The following is an 18,266-nucleotide window of genomic DNA, read 5'->3' as shown; positions in this document are numbered from 1 at the left end:
TTGATAAAACCGAGCTTCCAGAGAGGAGAAATATGAACATCACTTGAGGTTCACAGAAATAAATAATTCAATTAATAATCTATATTTGCCATGAAACTGAACCTAAACTTTAGAATACAGTAATGAGTAATGACTGGACAATACAGTATTTAAGAAACTTAAGAGTGTTATAGTAAAAACCAAACTTCACTTCAGAAGTTCTAAAAATAAATAAAAGATAACCATATTGCTGCTTTAATCAAATACAGAGAGTACTGTATCAACCTTAAAGTTTTATACAGCAACAATTCTCAACTAGGTACAGTACTTGAAAATTACTAACATAAGTCTGAAATCATAAAAAAAAACTATAAATTAATCATAAATGGCTGAAGCTTTTGTCATGTGAGTTTTGTGTTAGCAAATTTAAATTTAACTTTTCCAACAACTACATTTGTGCTGTCCAAATACACATGTAAAGTGCAGAAGGCACTATCGATACATGTAAATAAAACATAAAAGTGACTTATTCATCAAAATTTAAACAATTCTATTGGCTTCTCTTGAAGCCTCTACCTATTGTGAAGATTCCTTACCATGTCTAAACATGAACTTTCCCAAATTCCTTCAGTATAGAATAAAAAAAAAAATCATAAATTTAAAAAAAGCTGCAAGTTCCAAGAATAGGGTATTCAACTAACATACACCATGAATTCATGTTAATGAAAGGACCGACACATCAATTTGATGTTTCTTATGAACTCAGCCAATTCCTATCTTTTCCGTACATGGATTTATCTACTTAAAAACTAGTTATTCTGCAATCTCCTGTCTATAATGGCCATTATACGCTACATTTACCGCTGTGAAATGTCAAATGTCTCTCATTTTTTACCTATAGGGGAAAACTATTTATAATAAATAAAAAATGTTCTTACTAGCATCTTTTTTTCAGAATTTAGTCTATTGTAATTTCCTCTATATTTTCCCTGCCTACTAAACCTACATAATGAGGGAATCACTGAAAATTACATTTCTGAATTTTATGGTTGAGTACATACAGTAATACAAGTGGCCTAAGAGCTAAGATCAATCTACATCTATACTACCATTTTCTAAATGCAATGCATATCAGCGTTGACATTTCTAAAAGAGAATATCAATCATGAATAAAAACTAAAGTAATATTACTCAAATTACACTTTTGGTTTTGGGAACAAATTATAATAACTCTTGCTTTGTACGTCTGAATATTGTAAAATATCATACACCAATTACTATTTGGTTTAGAGTGAGCAACTGTATTCTCACTTAGGAAATGATCTTACAACTTAAATGGTAAACGATTCACTTATGGCGGGCCTTTATTATCAACCACGTGTGTTGCTTAATGCTTACCTTGGGTTGTCTTCATTCCACTGTGTTGATTTTGATTAAACTTAACCCATCTATTCAGTAGAGCTAACATGATTTATTAAAATGGAAATATTTGATTCTTACAGTTCAATTTAGCAAATTTCTATGCATAGATGGCTGTCATTGTTGTGGTGCCATAGTTGTGTTTGTAAGTTTAGGAATAAAATTTTGTTTGTAAAAAACAATTTCAATACTGTGATAAAATTCATATTTATTTCTATTTGTTTTAGTGCCACATTTTATTACTTGTTAGCTTAAATGGTGAGAAAATGAGTCAATCACAGACTCTCTCTGCTGCTCTACATGGATTTATTTATATATAAATATTTGAAAGAAAAAATTTGTCTTATGCTAACAGGAAATTCATTTTTTAATCTTGTATCTTATTTTCTAAATGTTCTGGTTCTTAGCGGATAAAGTTTTTTTTTTAACTTTTACAAGATATTTCCTTCACTTTTATATCCTGATAATTTCTCATCAGCTTCTTCAAGTGAAATTTTTCATCTCTTCCATTGTGATAATACTGTTTATCCTTAAAAAGGACAGATTTTCAGTCTCATTTTTTTTAGTTAACATGTCTCTGGAAATCTTTTGCTCCTACTCTAGCCCTTTAATCAAAAGTCTACCCCAATTTTTCATGCTTGTATTCTATAGAGATTATGAATCTCTAGAGACTGGAAAGGCATCATGTCCATACTGTATTCCTCAAGCTATATTTTTTCAGCTTTTATAGAGCAACATGGCTGCAGAGTCAGATAATACCGACCAAACAATTACTGTTCTTGTAAAGCATTGATTTTTATCTAAACAACACTAGTTTTCTTTTAAAATGCTATTCTAGCTATTAACAGTATTAACCAATGTCTTGGGCAAACCGTACTGCCTTTGTCAGCTTGTTGACAAGCCCCGAAGTGCAGATTATCCAGATTCAGGGCTTTATAGTGCTTTTAGAGATGTCTTGTTCTGGATTTGCTAGTAATTACCTCAAATAAGTATTCAAGCAAAAACTCACTGGAAACTGCATGGTTGAATTCATGGAAGATAGCTGACTGATATTTCCACCACTTTTGTATTTTTATTAGTGAAACCTAATCAACTCTTGAGACCCAAACACTTGAAGCTTATAACAATAAGCAATTTATCACAAATTAAATTAAATCTAAAATCATGTAAAGCACAAGCTTTCATCATTGAGGATGATATTAGAAGTTTATAAAACCGAATATTGACTGGTACTAATATGTCTCAATGCAGTATGAAATATTTACATGGTAGCCGTTTGTTGGCATTTACCATAGCAAGTATAAAAAAGGATTAAATAACTGGCTAGCTTTTGAAGTGTAAAAATTAGTTTAAAAATTAACTTTCCATTTTCAAGTACCAGACTTCAACCTTTCCCAATATGAGAATCTACCCTAAGATAAAGTAATACTCATCTCTGACCTTTGTTAGGATGTGTTCCTAATCTGGAGCAATTTTTATGCCTTGCAAGCTATCTCATCAGCATAAAATGAGGTGAGGTAATATTGATCAAGATGAGCCAACAAAGATCAACTTATAAATCATATTACCAATCTTGAGATACTTTATAAGGACTCATATATGGAAAACCATTATCAAAGCTTCTTTTAGGCTTCACACATTATTTGTGAGTGCAGAAACAATGGAGGAAGGCTCTCTTGTAATTAGGTCTTGAATAAAGATCAAGAAATACCTTCACTCCTCTTAGAGAGGAGAGTAATGTGAAAAACTGTGTTTAGGTTATATACCTTGAAGAGCCTTACGAGTATTCTATATGGTGCTACTATCATATCCATCATTATCATCATTTTCATTAAAATTATTGTTGTTGGTGTAAACACATTCATGTGAAACATGCTAAAATTGCCAGTTAGCAAAAACAGCTAAGATAATTTGGTGAAATACAATAAATAAAAATTACAGTTAAAAAAGCAAAGAAATTAAATGTGAAATTAAATGTGTATAGATAAACAACTGTTTATAAATAAATAAGATAAATTTCAGCAAACGAGCATAGCACTTTGAAGCAAAACGAGTGTCCCCATTAATCCTATGGATACAAAAATCCATAAGATTACCAGGACACTGTTTTGCAATATTAAAGCAACAAGAATATAAGCTTCTGGTGCTGGGCAGTGTGACATTGGACATCTCAACAGAATCTGAAGGCTGCTGCTATCAACTACAGTGGTACACAGGTACTGTACAACCCAAGTGTTGGATCCCTCTTTATATATGAACCCTTTGCTTTGTCAATATCTACCCTAATCTGAATACCCTAGCATATTCTCTACGATTTCTGTTTTTCCTAGCACACCCACAAACCTAAGTAGCTTACTCTTTCATTTTAATTATAATTCCCTTTATTAACTTTGTATCATGATATGAAGTCATATTAATATACCGATCCCCCTGTATTTAGCATGGAGTAAATACAATCTCTTGGGAGACTCTCCTCAACATTGATTCTACCTCTTGAAAATAACTTTTCTTTGCACTTGTCAGAGAAGAACATAGTTGACATTCTTTCTAGTCTCAGTGACACATGGTCCTTATGACCCATGTAAATTTGGAAAATATTTTGTTATTTTTACTCTTGATATCTCTTAAACATTTGGCAGATTCTGGTAAAAGGCTAAGTAGTAGTTTCTCTCTTATAGTTCTATTTCTTTTTTTTTTTCTTTTTTTTTTTTGCTGTAAACTTGATTCAACTGTTTTTATTGAAGGTACAGCATATGCAACCATCCACATCCCTGTTTAAATACCTATTCAAATTTTTCTCTTTATTAATGTAGAATAGAAATATATGGGGAAGACAATAAGTGGCTCCCCATACTGTGGTGGAATAGGTTATCTTGGAGTTTGATATTCCGAGCATAGAAAGATGAAGAAAAGCTACTATCTGGATGGAATGGAGAGATTATTTTGGACTATAGGTAAATAAATGTACCTCATTGGTAAGCAGAGAAAATTTTATGACGCATGCAAAAGGCCTGTATCTATACTATACTACTCTAAGCCTCAGAGACATGGACACTGGCAACGAAAACAGAAGAGATTATGAAAAAGTGTGACAACAGAAGACTAAGCTTTATAGGAAAAACACACATAGAAGAGCCTATTACAAATGGTGTCCTGCTGCCGGCAGAGAAATTATTATCTCAAAGATTGAGACAGTTTGGAAATGCATTTAGAAGGGATGGGGCACTGTTCACAAAAACAATGGACATAAAAGCAGTAAGAAATATAACTAGGAAGACCAAGACAATGATTGAAAAATGGCAAAGATGATATCCTAGACTATATGGTAAGACACAAAGTACACACATGTAATTCTCAGCTTATGGCTAATAGAAAGAATACTTCTAAGAAGATTGCCAGATGATTTGGGCCATGAGAATCTGTATACTGTTGAATAGTGAACAGAAAACTGGACAGATACTTAAAAATAATCCATGGGGATATATGTTTTTTCTTAATTAGATATATCCAAGATGTTTGGCAACATCTGAAATTGACTGACACAATTATGCACTAATATACTGTATCTAGAATGGAGATCCATACCTACCCCTATACAGTACTTAGAAAACCTGCTTCTTGTAGAAAGGTAAAATCAGATTACTTACTCAAGAATTCACACAGCTATCTGGTGATATTATAGAGCTAATTTGGGTGTTGGGAGCATAGTTTTCACATTAAAACTATCACGAGCAAGGTATCTGGAGATTATTTATGACAAATACCCAATAAAACCAAAGATTTCACTTATGCCCTGACTTTGGAGAATACTTGAGGTGTTTTAGTAAAAGAAGATAATAACTATTACACTAAATTTCACTTACAGAAAGATCAACAGGTATTCCTCTTAAACAGATGAGTGGGTAATTAGATGCATGGATCTCGTATTTTGATTTATATTACGAAGTCAATATTTCCATATATATTCTAGTAAAGAAGCCATTGACTTGGATTTGGAAGTAGTTAACCTCGACATTTTTGTTACTGGACAATTTGAACCGAGAAGAAATAATAAAGATTAACTATAGGCATCTATAATTACATGTCTTTCATGGCTTTGTCCTTTTACCAAAAATGGATATTTTCTCTCATTTCTGGTGTCAAGATAAAAAGATACTGGCTGAAACACCAGTGGTCAAAGAATGACTTGAAAGATCATCGATTTACTTATCGTTTCGCTAAGAACTACATGGCATTTTCAGAGATGTACCTGAGAGGCCCACAAAGGCTTTAAAAGTTTAGAGGCCACTCATGAATAGCAAATCCCTTGCTAGCAGAGACTGACAATATAAACATATGATCAAGGCCCAAGATCCCTCTCCACCCCATCGAGGGCCAGGTAATGGCTGCTGATGACTCAGCAGGTAGACTTATAGGCTCCCCCAAACACTCTAGCCCTTGCTCACAAGGATGCTGAGGTTTCAGACACTACAAGAAACTATCAAGCTTGAGCAGTACTCGAACCCAAGTCCGGTATATCGGCAGGAAGGGACGTTTCAAATAAGCCATCACAACCCTTTAGTAATAACTAATACCTCTTTTAAAACAATTCCTCTTATTTTTGTCTTCATTACAGAAGAAAATGAAAGACACAACAGAGAAGAAAATTATGGTCTAAACTAACATCCTTAATTTAAATCTGCTCGGTGATCTAGTTGACCAAACCATTGATATGGGTGGTCTTATGTGAGCCATAGAAGTTTCAATTCCTTAAAATGACAAAATCTACGGAAATCTCCTAAGAACTGAAGCTACCAAAAGCTTGTTTACATATTACTCTCCTGCTACTGTTGTTACTATAACTTGTATGACCCACTGTAAGTAATGCTAAGAGAATTAGTCACTGCTACTGATAAACAAGAAAAATTTTGGTCGATTACATTACTACCACGTGATAAAGGCTTCCAACACAGAGGATGCCACCAATAGAAGGATATCTGATAAAATATTTCCATAATAGGTATGTATACCAATTCCCTCCAACATGGTAAAACTACTGTATAGTCAGGCTTCCTGGTAACTACAGAAAAAGGTAGCAAGTGTTGCTTGAAAGAAGAGGGCTCTTATCCAAAGGAAACATCTTACCACAAGTCTCTTCCTACTAAAAATAAAGATATTTCAGATGCTTATGCCAAACCTAAAAAAATATAAACTAGAACATTTATGCAAAAACTTGAAAGTGTTGAGGTAATATTTATTTTAATGATGAATTACCTAAACTATAACTGACAATAAGAGAGTCAAAATAAGCCACTTGAAACTTAAAACACTAATAAGTGACTGACATCTCAAGTGTCTAAATCAGTTTCGGAAATATTCTAAATTCATAAGACCAACAAAGACAGCCATTTATGTAGTAATAAACTCAATAAACACAGCATTATAACGGTTTCCGAGGATTTGATTCTAATGCCATACTGTATTGAGTAAAACTGATCAAGTATAATGTTTCCTCATAATCTAAATTATAATTTTCATATTATTAAATAACACCTTACATATGTTTTCCAAATCAGCTAGATCTATTCTTCAAATAGAAAATTACTACCTATTCTTCAATTATAGTAGATAGAAGAGGGTACACTTCACTCTATAAAAGATTTGCTCCTCTCAACCATAAATATGAACTTTATATGATACTTTCATTGTATATATATCAAGTCATAACACTTTTTCAAAATAGTTTTTTTTTTCTTTGGATTAAGCACTAATAATGACAAATTCAAATCAAAATCATATCAAGACTACATATCAGTGCATGCATCTATGCAAACATCACTGAGTAAAAAGATGAAAACCAACGGCGTTCTTATTCACGAAGTACGTGGCAATACAATTCTCGCCAGTCAAGTTGAGTAACAAAACAGTTACTTTATCAGCCTGAAAATTAATCAATATTGCGTATGCTCTAATAATAAATATTGCAATACTAACATTTATGGTTCTAATAAGAGCCTCATAACCTACAAATCATAATTCACTAATGCTGATCGCATACAAATAGAACAGAATTCATAATCTATTAATAGCGCCCTGATACAACATCAAATTGGAGCATAAATATGACAGAATAATAATAATTACTGTTATGTAATTCACTTTGAAAAGTTAGCCGTGGTAAGGATAAATGAAAATTACTGGAAATGATGTAGGCAGATCATAAAATTAATAACAGTACCTTCAAAGTTACTATAACCTAAATGTCTCTGCATAACAAAAAAATTGTACTCAGAGTAATTTAGTTGATATGAATAATATTGTGGATAATAAAGACAAATAGAAAACCAAGTCCAAAGAATATGTTAAAGTTTTCCATTTCTGTAGTATTGTGGGCGAAGTTCCATAAACATAAAACTAGCAGCAAGTAAGTGATAATATGATAAATTTAAAATTTTATTGTTTACTAAATTTATTACAGAAGTTGAAAAGTGTACCAACAGTAGGCTTTGTTTAGATATTGGAATGTGAATGTACCCTTCAAAATGGCTCTCAAATCCATCCCTCAAAAATAGAAATGTAAATTGTAAAATTTCAAGATAAATGAATTGGATATCATTTACGTTTGAGACCATTCATTATCAAATAGCGTTCTTTTATCTAATGGTCCTGATGAATGAAGACGGAAAAAGATAATCTAAGAATTGCACTTCATAATTTCATCATAAAAATAATCAATGGCATGATAAATATCAAAATCAGAGAATGTATATCAAGCCCTAAGAAAAGAGAATTACCAAAACAATTACAGTACATCCCACATTGAAAATTATAACATGAAATAAAACGAAAATCTTGATATGTACACTGCTACCAAAATTTCATTCACAAAGCCACATGATACTACATTAGAATTAATGTGCTTACCCAAAGCTGGAAACAGGGAAATCTTTCCTACATAATTCTGTCGCTATTTCCACGTCAAAATTGTGATAATACAGTAACGTAACTTCATATCCTTTCTCTGTAAATCTACAGGCAATTCTTTAGTTGTTGGGGGTCGTTTCTATTTGTGAAACAAAACAACTTAGTAATCCATAATATAAACGGTCACTTCCTACTGAAACATTCACTTTTATATGGAGACCTAACGAACTAACAATACTACAATTAGCAGTGATCTATGATAAGGTTTCACGTCGTAAAAAGATTTGAAAGGGGACCACTCTAAATATACTGTTTTACCATTAGGACTAATATAGAGAGCTACAAAAGCTACCCCAAGCTAACAATATCCCGAAAACACTAGAATATAATTACTTGTAATCTTATCACAAAGACAATTTGTACATAAATTCCAAATTACCTAAAAATATGAAATGAATTTTTCTCATCTATAACGGAAGAATTTTATGAGATTTAGAATTACAAGGCTTTGTTCTTTATTATAAAATAGTAATGTGTTATCTTTTTTTCTCTGACATTTCTATAACATAATAACCATTGCCTTATTAAGGACTAGTACTTGGTATTTTGAATGGCAGACCAAATGAAAATTAGCATATGAAGTTGCATTTCAGGCCCCATGGAAAAAGGTCACTCTCCAAGTGGGATATAATACCCAAACCTTATCCTCCTCTTTGAATTCCAAATTACTACCTGTGATACTTATCATTAATGATAATAGTTGATCATGCCCAAGAATTCTTTTTTCTTGCTTGTCCTTTTACTCTGCAATCATCGGGAATTGTTATTGATCTCTAGAAAATTCTCCATTGTTTGTTGCTGCTGTCTTATTTTTTTCAATTGAATAGGAACAATTATGTTATGATCAGTCTTGTAAATGAGATAATTTTATAGGTAATTGCTATATTCTTATGCTAAAGATGACCATGATGATGAAAACAGCCTTTCAAGATTGATTTTTTTTTCTCAAGATTGCTCAAATAAGGAGAGGGTCTCTTTGTTTTCCTGAATATCACATAGTATCATGGAGTACCTTAGTTTCTTCTGATCCTCTCTTCAACTTTTTTATCCTTTTAAAAGTGCAGAAGAACTTTTTACTTTTTCATCAACCTGCCCTGCTTTCTGTTAGCCTTAGTTCATATTAATGAAGGAATGGGGGAACTCTTCAATCCAACTCTAAAGAAGTGTTTAATTCCCAAAAACACTCAAGAGCTTGTTTCATACTGATCAAAAAACCTCAAAGGTGTTTAAGTTGGAGAAGACAACTCTTTACATAGCAAAAAGCTGGGAGCACCCTTGTTTACAAACAGGAGAGACTTAACTTAAATCAGCCCAAAGATATTTATTGACTGCAAAAACTGAAAACATTGAGAAGAGACTCATGGTAACTATGGTTTCAAATTTGATTACATTGAAAAAATTAACAAAATAACCAGCCAGAGGTTTCTTGAGATGTCCATCAGCAGTTTCTTTTGTGTAACTAACACCTTTTATTGTTAATCTATGCAGAAAGGTCTTGAAAACCAATTAGCAATTGCACTGAAAATTCCAATTCCAATTCTAAAAGATCAGCTGGTTGACAAATATTCTTCCTCCTATTAGTGACTTAAATGTAGGTGTTATACTAAATCTACTATGAAATAAAACTTGACTCGTCAGTGAAGAAACAAATAACATCTATATTGTTCCTGAGTTACTACACATCACAAGGAAAATTGATCAGCAAATTATGATTATCTTAAGAAATCCTTTAAAATATTTTACTTCATATCTTAACTGCCAACATTTTTGTGGGAACTTGCTCAGGGCCTGACTCTACTAGGAAAGGATAACTGACTTTGGTTTTGCGCAATTCCGGCAGACAAATTCCAAGCTTCTTTTCATGAAATGTCTATGTACTTTGCTAACATAAGTATTTCCTGCTCTTATCATAATTGAAGTATAACAGTCTGGACCACAAAGTCAAGTTCATGCTGGTAAAACATACCACAAAGACTAAACCAGGAGCTTCTCCAAGCTTCCTTATTAAGATTTTTGTCATCAGGAAGGCTGTAAACTGACAAGGGCTTGCATTCAACAGAGAATACCTTCATCATGGAAGTAGTCAGTTTTACAGGATATCAAGAAGGGACATTTCATGGTCTAAACTGACCAAATTATATAATTTTAAGTAACAGAAACATTTATGATTTTTTGGGGAAGAGCAGTGTTCTAATTTTGGGCTACTATATGGTATGTTTGCATTATGGTCCTCAAGTTTTTGTCATGATCTTACTGATACATACAATTGGGTAGTCAGGCAATTCATTTGAAAATGCACAAAGGGCAAAGTTTGCAACTAACAAGGACATGAAGTAATAAAGTAGAGGTATCATTCCCCATAAAAAATGTCTGACTTCTCTAGATGCCTGTGCATTGCCCTCATCTACAAATTCTTATGTGGCCTGTCATTTGAAATACCAAAGTAACAAACTATTGCAAGACAAGGGTTTGTACTCAATAAACAGGATATTTAAAGAAAAAAAAACATTTTGATTTTCCTTTTGCAAGGAATTTACAATCTGCGGATGTAAAATCCAAACACGTAGCTGATAAAGAGAAAGCTCTAAATATATTTATTAATCCATACTTATCATTGCTAGTTCCTCTACAATCTCATCTAACCATCTACTAATACGCTAATACTTCAATGCAGCATTCATAAAAGCAAATATTTGCAAACCACTTTACTTCTGTTCAGAAACAAATGAAATCTGAACCAAAGAAGCCAACTGCCCACATTACACTTAAGGAAATACTGTACTCATGAAGCCTTTTTCTTCTAAAAAAAAAAAGAAGGTTAGTCCCAAACACAAAATGCAATACCATCTAAAGCCAAATAGACATGAGTTTAACAAGGGCCGCGCACAATAGCGGCAGTACATCAGCAGTGTGCAAATAACTGTACATACCCCCCCAACCTGGGCTCCGGGCTGGACTACCAGTTGGCGTGCTGCCAAGTGCTAGAACACAAACAAACATACATTAGCTACAACATTCCAAAGTCTAAAGGTTACCAATCGTGTCACTGGACCTATTACTGACAACCATAATGTATGGGACAAACCAACACAAACTCAGTGTTGACTTCCAATAGAAATTCTGCAAGACAAAACCCATTTGTATTGATTCTTATATAAAATTAAGACGTCTGCAATACAAAAACCTTTTTGTATTTAATCATATACAAAATGATGATAAGCATTTACCAAAATTATGATTGTCAAATACCAACCACATATGAGACATGATTCAAAACCTTTGGATGTTTCTCAAGGTAAGGGTTAAGTATGAAAAATCTAATAGTCAAAATAAGGCTTAGTAAGTAATGATAGAACCATTCAATAGCATTCAATATCATTCAACAAATCTTTATAAAATAACATAAAAATATCAAAACATCAACGTACAAAATTCAGCAGCCCCGTTTTGCTGCTTCAATAACTTAACCATAAACTATGAAAAAAATATAGTATATAAATAAACATTCTAATAAAACATTCTAGTCTAATAGGACTAAGAAAAAAATCTGTGACAACAGTAAGCTGCATTGTGTAAAATAACAAAACTTGTAAGTTTCTGTCAACTGTTGCAACACTCAAATCTTCCACCGACACAAAATCTAACGGAAATTCAGAGAATAACTTTAAGAATACGATAATCTTACGTACACAGCTACAGGTCAGCAACATTAAACTAACATTTCAATAACAGATGCCATGCTTACACTCATTCCTCTAAATGTGACTAATTTCCATATAAAGTGACTGGTATAAAAAAAATCCTCTCATCTCTTGAAAAATAACATTAAAAATAAAATACCTTAACGTAAATGTCATCAACCATAGGATACTTTTGTCCACAAAATATTTTCATGCCATCAGGGAACACACAAAATAACAAGACGTTTATTGCAGGAAATAATAAGTCTCCTTCATCATCTTGAAACTCTGGAATAACTACCATACCATAACAACATACACACACATATAGAAGGACATTTCACCCCAGTTTGTTATGTCTGAGATTTCCATAACATGGATTCAAGTTCAAAACCATACTCAGAATTGATCGAATACAATATATTATGGCTCTACAGACCCTGTGATTGGGGCGTGGGACAGTGGGCTACTGTACACAGAAGGACGAATAATTCCATTACTAACACTTTGCCACTCACCTCTATCTTGCACAATCTAGCAGTTAAATGATGTTTTTTTATAATCATTCTTTTCCAGTACTTCTTTCATCCTATAATCATATCCAGCACTTTTCACGCCTTACTCTCCTCTTGACCCCAAAACATTTCCGAATTATACACTACTTTCACCAAACTATCGTCCTCCATTTATTTCACATGAACAACCCTTTTCAAAACAAAAATCCTTCCTTTATTTTTATCTTACAAATCTCACCTTTTTCCAATAATTTTAGTAGTTCTATTTACAACAAAACAACAAGAGAAAAAAAAGTTTATCTCAACAGTTCACTCTCATTTCCTTCTTGTTGAAAATTACACTTAATTTCTAGAGAGCAGAATCTGTTATAAAATCCCATAATACATTACTGCATGGGCTATTGACACTCATTGTAATTACTCTTATGTGTTAATATTAATTAACAGTTTCCATTATACTCCTCACATACTAATATTTATCCAAACTAATATTCACCACTCTATCTTCCAGATTTCTTTGTGCTCTTCAATCCGTACTCTTATAAATTTACTCTGAAATTCCTCCTCTTGTCCAAACATAAACATACACACACTTACATATAATGTATACATATACATTTTTATAATGATCATCTCCAGATTTTGATAGCCTCGAAGATCTCTCAACTTTCCTAAGAAATAATTATAGTAACACAAACGTAAATTATCTGGTAAAAGTGACCAGTAGATTCTACATGAGATATATATATATATATATATATGTATATATATATACAGTATATATATATATATATATATATTTATATATATTCATATATATATACATATATAATATTATATATATATATATATACACACAGTACAGTAAATACATATATATACATATATATATATATATATTACACACACACACATATATATATATATACATAAATATATATATATATATATATATATATACACACACACCTACAAAGCAACCTCGGAGAGTGATCATCTTTTAATTTCAACAAATCGTTCTTCGAAGAACATTCGTGAGAATTATATGTCTTGATCATCAAAAAAAATTTTCGGAGGTTAAGCAACAATTATGTTTAGCTGGAACTTGTAATAATAGCTCCCTCTCAGTGCCTACCGGCAAAACCATGATTATAATTCTTTTACAGTATTTTTTCTAATGCTTTTGCATGTTTTTGGAATACGTACACAGTGGGGCCTAAAATAAGATCTTCCAAAATAGAAAAGCTGTGAAAAACATTACAAAATTGAAGCAAAATAAAAGAGATCATTTGAAAGTTAGAGGGGGATGTGTTAGTGTGTCATTTAACCAGCCACTTCCAGTAAACCAGAATTTGAATAATAAAATGACCTTTTTCTATGCTCACTCGGTGTTCATATTGCTTCTCTCTCGAAGCTGGTTAAACTTCCTACTTTCTTTCCTAATAAATGCCCTGCCCCTCTGGTGTGGAATGGGCATCATTTGATGTTTTGCATATGTCAATACTAGTTCAACAATCTGTTGACCTCACTACTTAGTGGGGAGATGGTGGATGTCAATGAAAGACAGTTGAATACATAAATATGTAATTCTATTATCAAAGTTATGTTTATTTCTATGAATTTCCCCTGGCGTTCATATTGCTAACTACCACATTGTGATGGAGGTGGAATTGCAAAGGAAAGATTCAGGAAATCTATAGTCCCAGCTTACTTGTGTACTTAAAACTGCAAGAGACTCCCCTTTCTTTAAAACTAGTTTAAATGTAATCATTGTAAACAAAGAAAGAATACTTGCAGATTCAGATTGAAAAAACTAAAACTAAATCCCGAGGAGATAAAACTTAAAAAGAATAAAAAGAATATAAAAAAATATACTACTCTAACAAAAAAAAAAGTGCTTAACTTTTAAAAACTACATATACTGTTACCCATCATCCTGGATTATTCCAGAGAAAGTATTATAATTTGAATCCCAGTCAAAAATTTTTTCATCAAAAATAGTCAACTTTTATCTAACTACATTACTCATAGCTATCAGAGAGCTTGCTTCCCCAAGATTCTTATAAGCAAACCAGGCTTTTTTAAAGTAATGTTCAGAAAAAAATAGACTGGGAACACCACTGAGGTTCCTCCAAGACTCTTTCTAAAACAATTTTCAACAGAAATTAAGAGAGGTAGCTGAGCTTTTAATAACAACAACTTTAACTCTTAAGACCTCCATTTAACTTTGGTTCAATTTTATATGAACTTACGTCGCTTAAATCTTAATAAAAAGAAAAGAACGTAACATTCTTGGAAAGAGGAAAGTTTGTAATCCTAACCCCACAAAACATATTAGGAACCTTTGCTGTGATGTTTTACACTTAAGGTCCTCATGGAACATAGGGATCTATTTTCCGAGGTATTAACAACCTCATCCCCAAAAGAGGTGTGAAAATTTTGAGGGAAACATCTTGTCTTGAAATCCTCTTTAGCCTTGAAAGCAGGTAAGAGAAAAAAATAATTATCTCAGCAAAATACATATCAAAGGAAATAGCCATTAGTTCAATATTAGCTTATGTTTAGCTGATGGTAAAGTTAAGAGAAAAAGTTTGAACAGTAAGATTATTACGAGAAAGAACTTCCAAAGGTTTGGAATGAGAGCTCTTGAGATAATGCAATATTACATATAGAATCCTCTAAACTGGAGGTTTCTCAATAATAAACAACATGAAAAAAATCAGATGTAATACCAGACTTGGATAAATCCCATCCTAGATGTTTGAGAACAGAATTAAGCATGGCCCAATAACCTGTAATTGCTACTATAGACAAATTCTTTCCATAAAATACATAATTTAAAACTTAACAAAATCATCCTATTTAGTTTCTTTTACTGAAACATTCCTAGATTTAGACAGATTATAATAAACATTCAATTGTTATATATGTTATTGGTAGACTTTCTTTTTAATCCTCAAATGGACCATTTAAAGGCTGTAGATTCTCCCTTATCTCTAAGAACAAGTTGGATAGTCTCCATGCCTTTAGATGTAGCTCGTGGGGCTTTAAGTGAACCTCTTTGGATATTGGTTGTCTGAGAAGATTGGTCTTGTAAGGTACACTCTTCAAAAACTCCGACAGCAGAGGCCACAGATCCGTAAACTATTCTCTCTGAGGTCAAACGGTGCCACCAGAGTTATCCTTCCATTCGACGAGTCCCTGAACTTGGTTACCGACAAATAAAACAGAGGAAAAAAGCACATAGATCTAGATTCAACCAGCCTTGTAACAATGCGTCCAACTTCCATGCTAATGGATCTGCAACAAACAAGCAATACAGCTATATCTTCTTGTTGAAAGATGTTGCAAACAAGTCTACATTTGGTCTGACCTACCACATTCCAATCTCTGAACATGTCAAATGATGCAGACCATTTGTTTTCGCAAAATCTGTCGTTTCCACCTTAACTGATCTGCTAAAGTGTTACACTTCTCTGGAAAAAAAAAACCAAGGCAGAAGATTTATTCTCCTCAGCAATCTCCAAGATAAGAAAATCTTTGCTACCTAAAACAGGGTTTCAGGTCTGGTTCCCCTTTGTTTCCAAATTTAAGCCCTGGCTATCATATTTTCCAAATACACAGCCAGGCACATCCCTATCACAGGAGATTCCTGATCCTCAAGGGCCTTAATGAATGCAAAATTTCTGAATATAAAAATGAAATTGAGTTACTGTACGAACTTCCTAACACATAATGCCCACCTGAAGCACGGGTAAAGAGGTTAGAACTAACATATGGTAACGAGAGGCCTGAAAGACAAGAGGTGAAAGGGATATGATCTACCAACGAAGCAGTATTGCCATACACCACCAACATGACATGAGAGGGGGAGGACAATTACACGTAAAGGAATTTTTAGTTTAAGAGTAGACATCAACATTTAACCTGCTTCGAGAGATGTAACATGGATGACAGGGGATGTTCGTGGAAATAAAATACTTTAAAATTAGTGACTTTTGAGGTCTGGAACAGATTAATCCAGTTTACACTGATTTTTACGGGGGAAATTAACTTGCTGTTTGAACAAATTGGTATTCAATGTGAGTATCTAACCTATAATTCCACATCAAAATGGTTGGTAGGCTCATTACTGAATCCTTATATGTCTTACTCTTTCCAGTCAGTTGCATCTCAGAGCCAAGGACATGGTTGTTGTATCCAGTATAGAGACCTATTATTCCCTAATTACTTTTGAGATTTTCTCATTTATTTGTTACTGTCTGGTGGCAGTTACTCCTTCCTCTCTCATTAGTCATTAACAACCAAAGTGATGCCTATAGGTCTAAGGAAGAATATGAATGAAATAATTTGCAAATCCCTTTCAAGGTTTTGTGTAGAAATTGTAGGGGGCTTCTTGTCTTGTGTTGACTAAATTTCACTTAACTGTTAATAAACAACATCCAATTTTAGACATTCAGTTGAAATTTTTTGTGAAGTGTTGGAATATGGCACCATAGTTCCTTTGATGTTCTGTAATTCTTCACAAGGCTAGGGTAGCCATAAACAGTGCTACGTTTGAGGGATTTACAATTTCTTATCAAATAAATAAAAAATGTTGGTCATCTGTTCCTTTCCCTGTGAAATGCCATTCTGTTTCCAGTAATTGAATATTACATTGTTAGGACGGCTGAAGAATCTGTTTGCCACTCTTTCATAAGGCCCAAAAGGAGTAATCCCTTCGATGATAAAAACATTACTTCTTTCTTTCCTCTTTGATACTGCTCCGTATACCCTGGAGGGTTCTCATTATTAGGTGGTTTTGGATATTGAAGTCTCGAATTTTTTCTCAGATGTTGTTACTTTGATGTTCATCATTAAATAACTGCTCAATCTTATCTAGTTCCGATTTCAAACCTATGCAATGAATAAATATTCTGTTCACATAGGCTGAGATAAATAATCTTTTGAAGGGATGAATATCCTCCATGATGGTTCAAATATTTTAGAACACTGGCCAGTTTACAGTATACTAAAGAAGGAAAATAGCTTTTCCTTCTTTTAAAAGTAAACCTACACCTTAGTATTGAATTTCAGATCAGAAGTTTTATAGAAACCATATACCAAATCTGTGGTTCTTGTTCATTTCACATAGAAACGCATAAATCATCGACACATTTAACATAAGAAGCAAATTATGGATGCTCAGTAACAGCACTCCCTCCATCACAGTAAAATTTGTCAGCCATAAATATCTTAAAAGAACTCCCACTGCTACACCTATGTATTTAATCTAATAACTCATCCTTACACGATAAAAAAGGCGACTCGGTAGTGCAGGACAAAAATACTTCCTTCAGCACACTTTTAATTGTGCTTAAAATTATGTTAGTAGTTTCAACATGATTGTTATTGAATACTCTCTTTATACAGCACTCTTCATTAGAATATTACTCCTGCTGCTCTCATTCACCTTACTCAATTGCAGTAGGTTGGTTGCTGGTTTTATCAGAAATTTCGTACGTAACACTAAGGGGTGTAGCTAGTAGCTAATGTGGGTAAGTTCCAGCAAAATTAAAACCTTAATAATTCTAGCTGATTTTGTACCCTACTACTATTTCAAAATTTACCACATTCAATATACATACCATAATAAAAGTTATTTATATATTTGACAATACTCGGTGTTACCTTTGACTGCACGCTTTCCTTTTAAAAGCATATCATTTAA

The 18,266-nt window shown here is 32.9% G+C and overlaps 1 protein-coding gene across 1 annotated transcript in view; it reads right to left on the bottom strand.

The window, feature by feature from the left end:
- Nucleotides 1–18,266, bottom strand: part of EndoA (endophilin-A) — a 443,293-nt gene that overhangs the window by 98,953 nt on the left and 326,074 nt on the right. Inside the window, exon 6 of the mRNA XM_068377602.1 lies at nucleotides 11,292–11,342. Coding sequence (XP_068233703.1) covers nucleotides 11,292–11,342 — 51 coding nt within the window. The remainder of the gene's footprint in view (nucleotides 1–11,291; nucleotides 11,343–18,266) is intronic.

Source organism: Palaemon carinicauda, chromosome 7 (assembly GCF_036898095.1).
Source record: "Palaemon carinicauda isolate YSFRI2023 chromosome 7, ASM3689809v2, whole genome shotgun sequence".
In the NCBI taxonomy this organism is placed as follows: Eukaryota; Metazoa; Arthropoda; class Malacostraca; order Decapoda; family Palaemonidae; genus Palaemon; species Palaemon carinicauda.
Note: the sequence above shows the minus strand (reverse complement) of the source record. Positions and strands in the feature narration are given on the sequence as shown.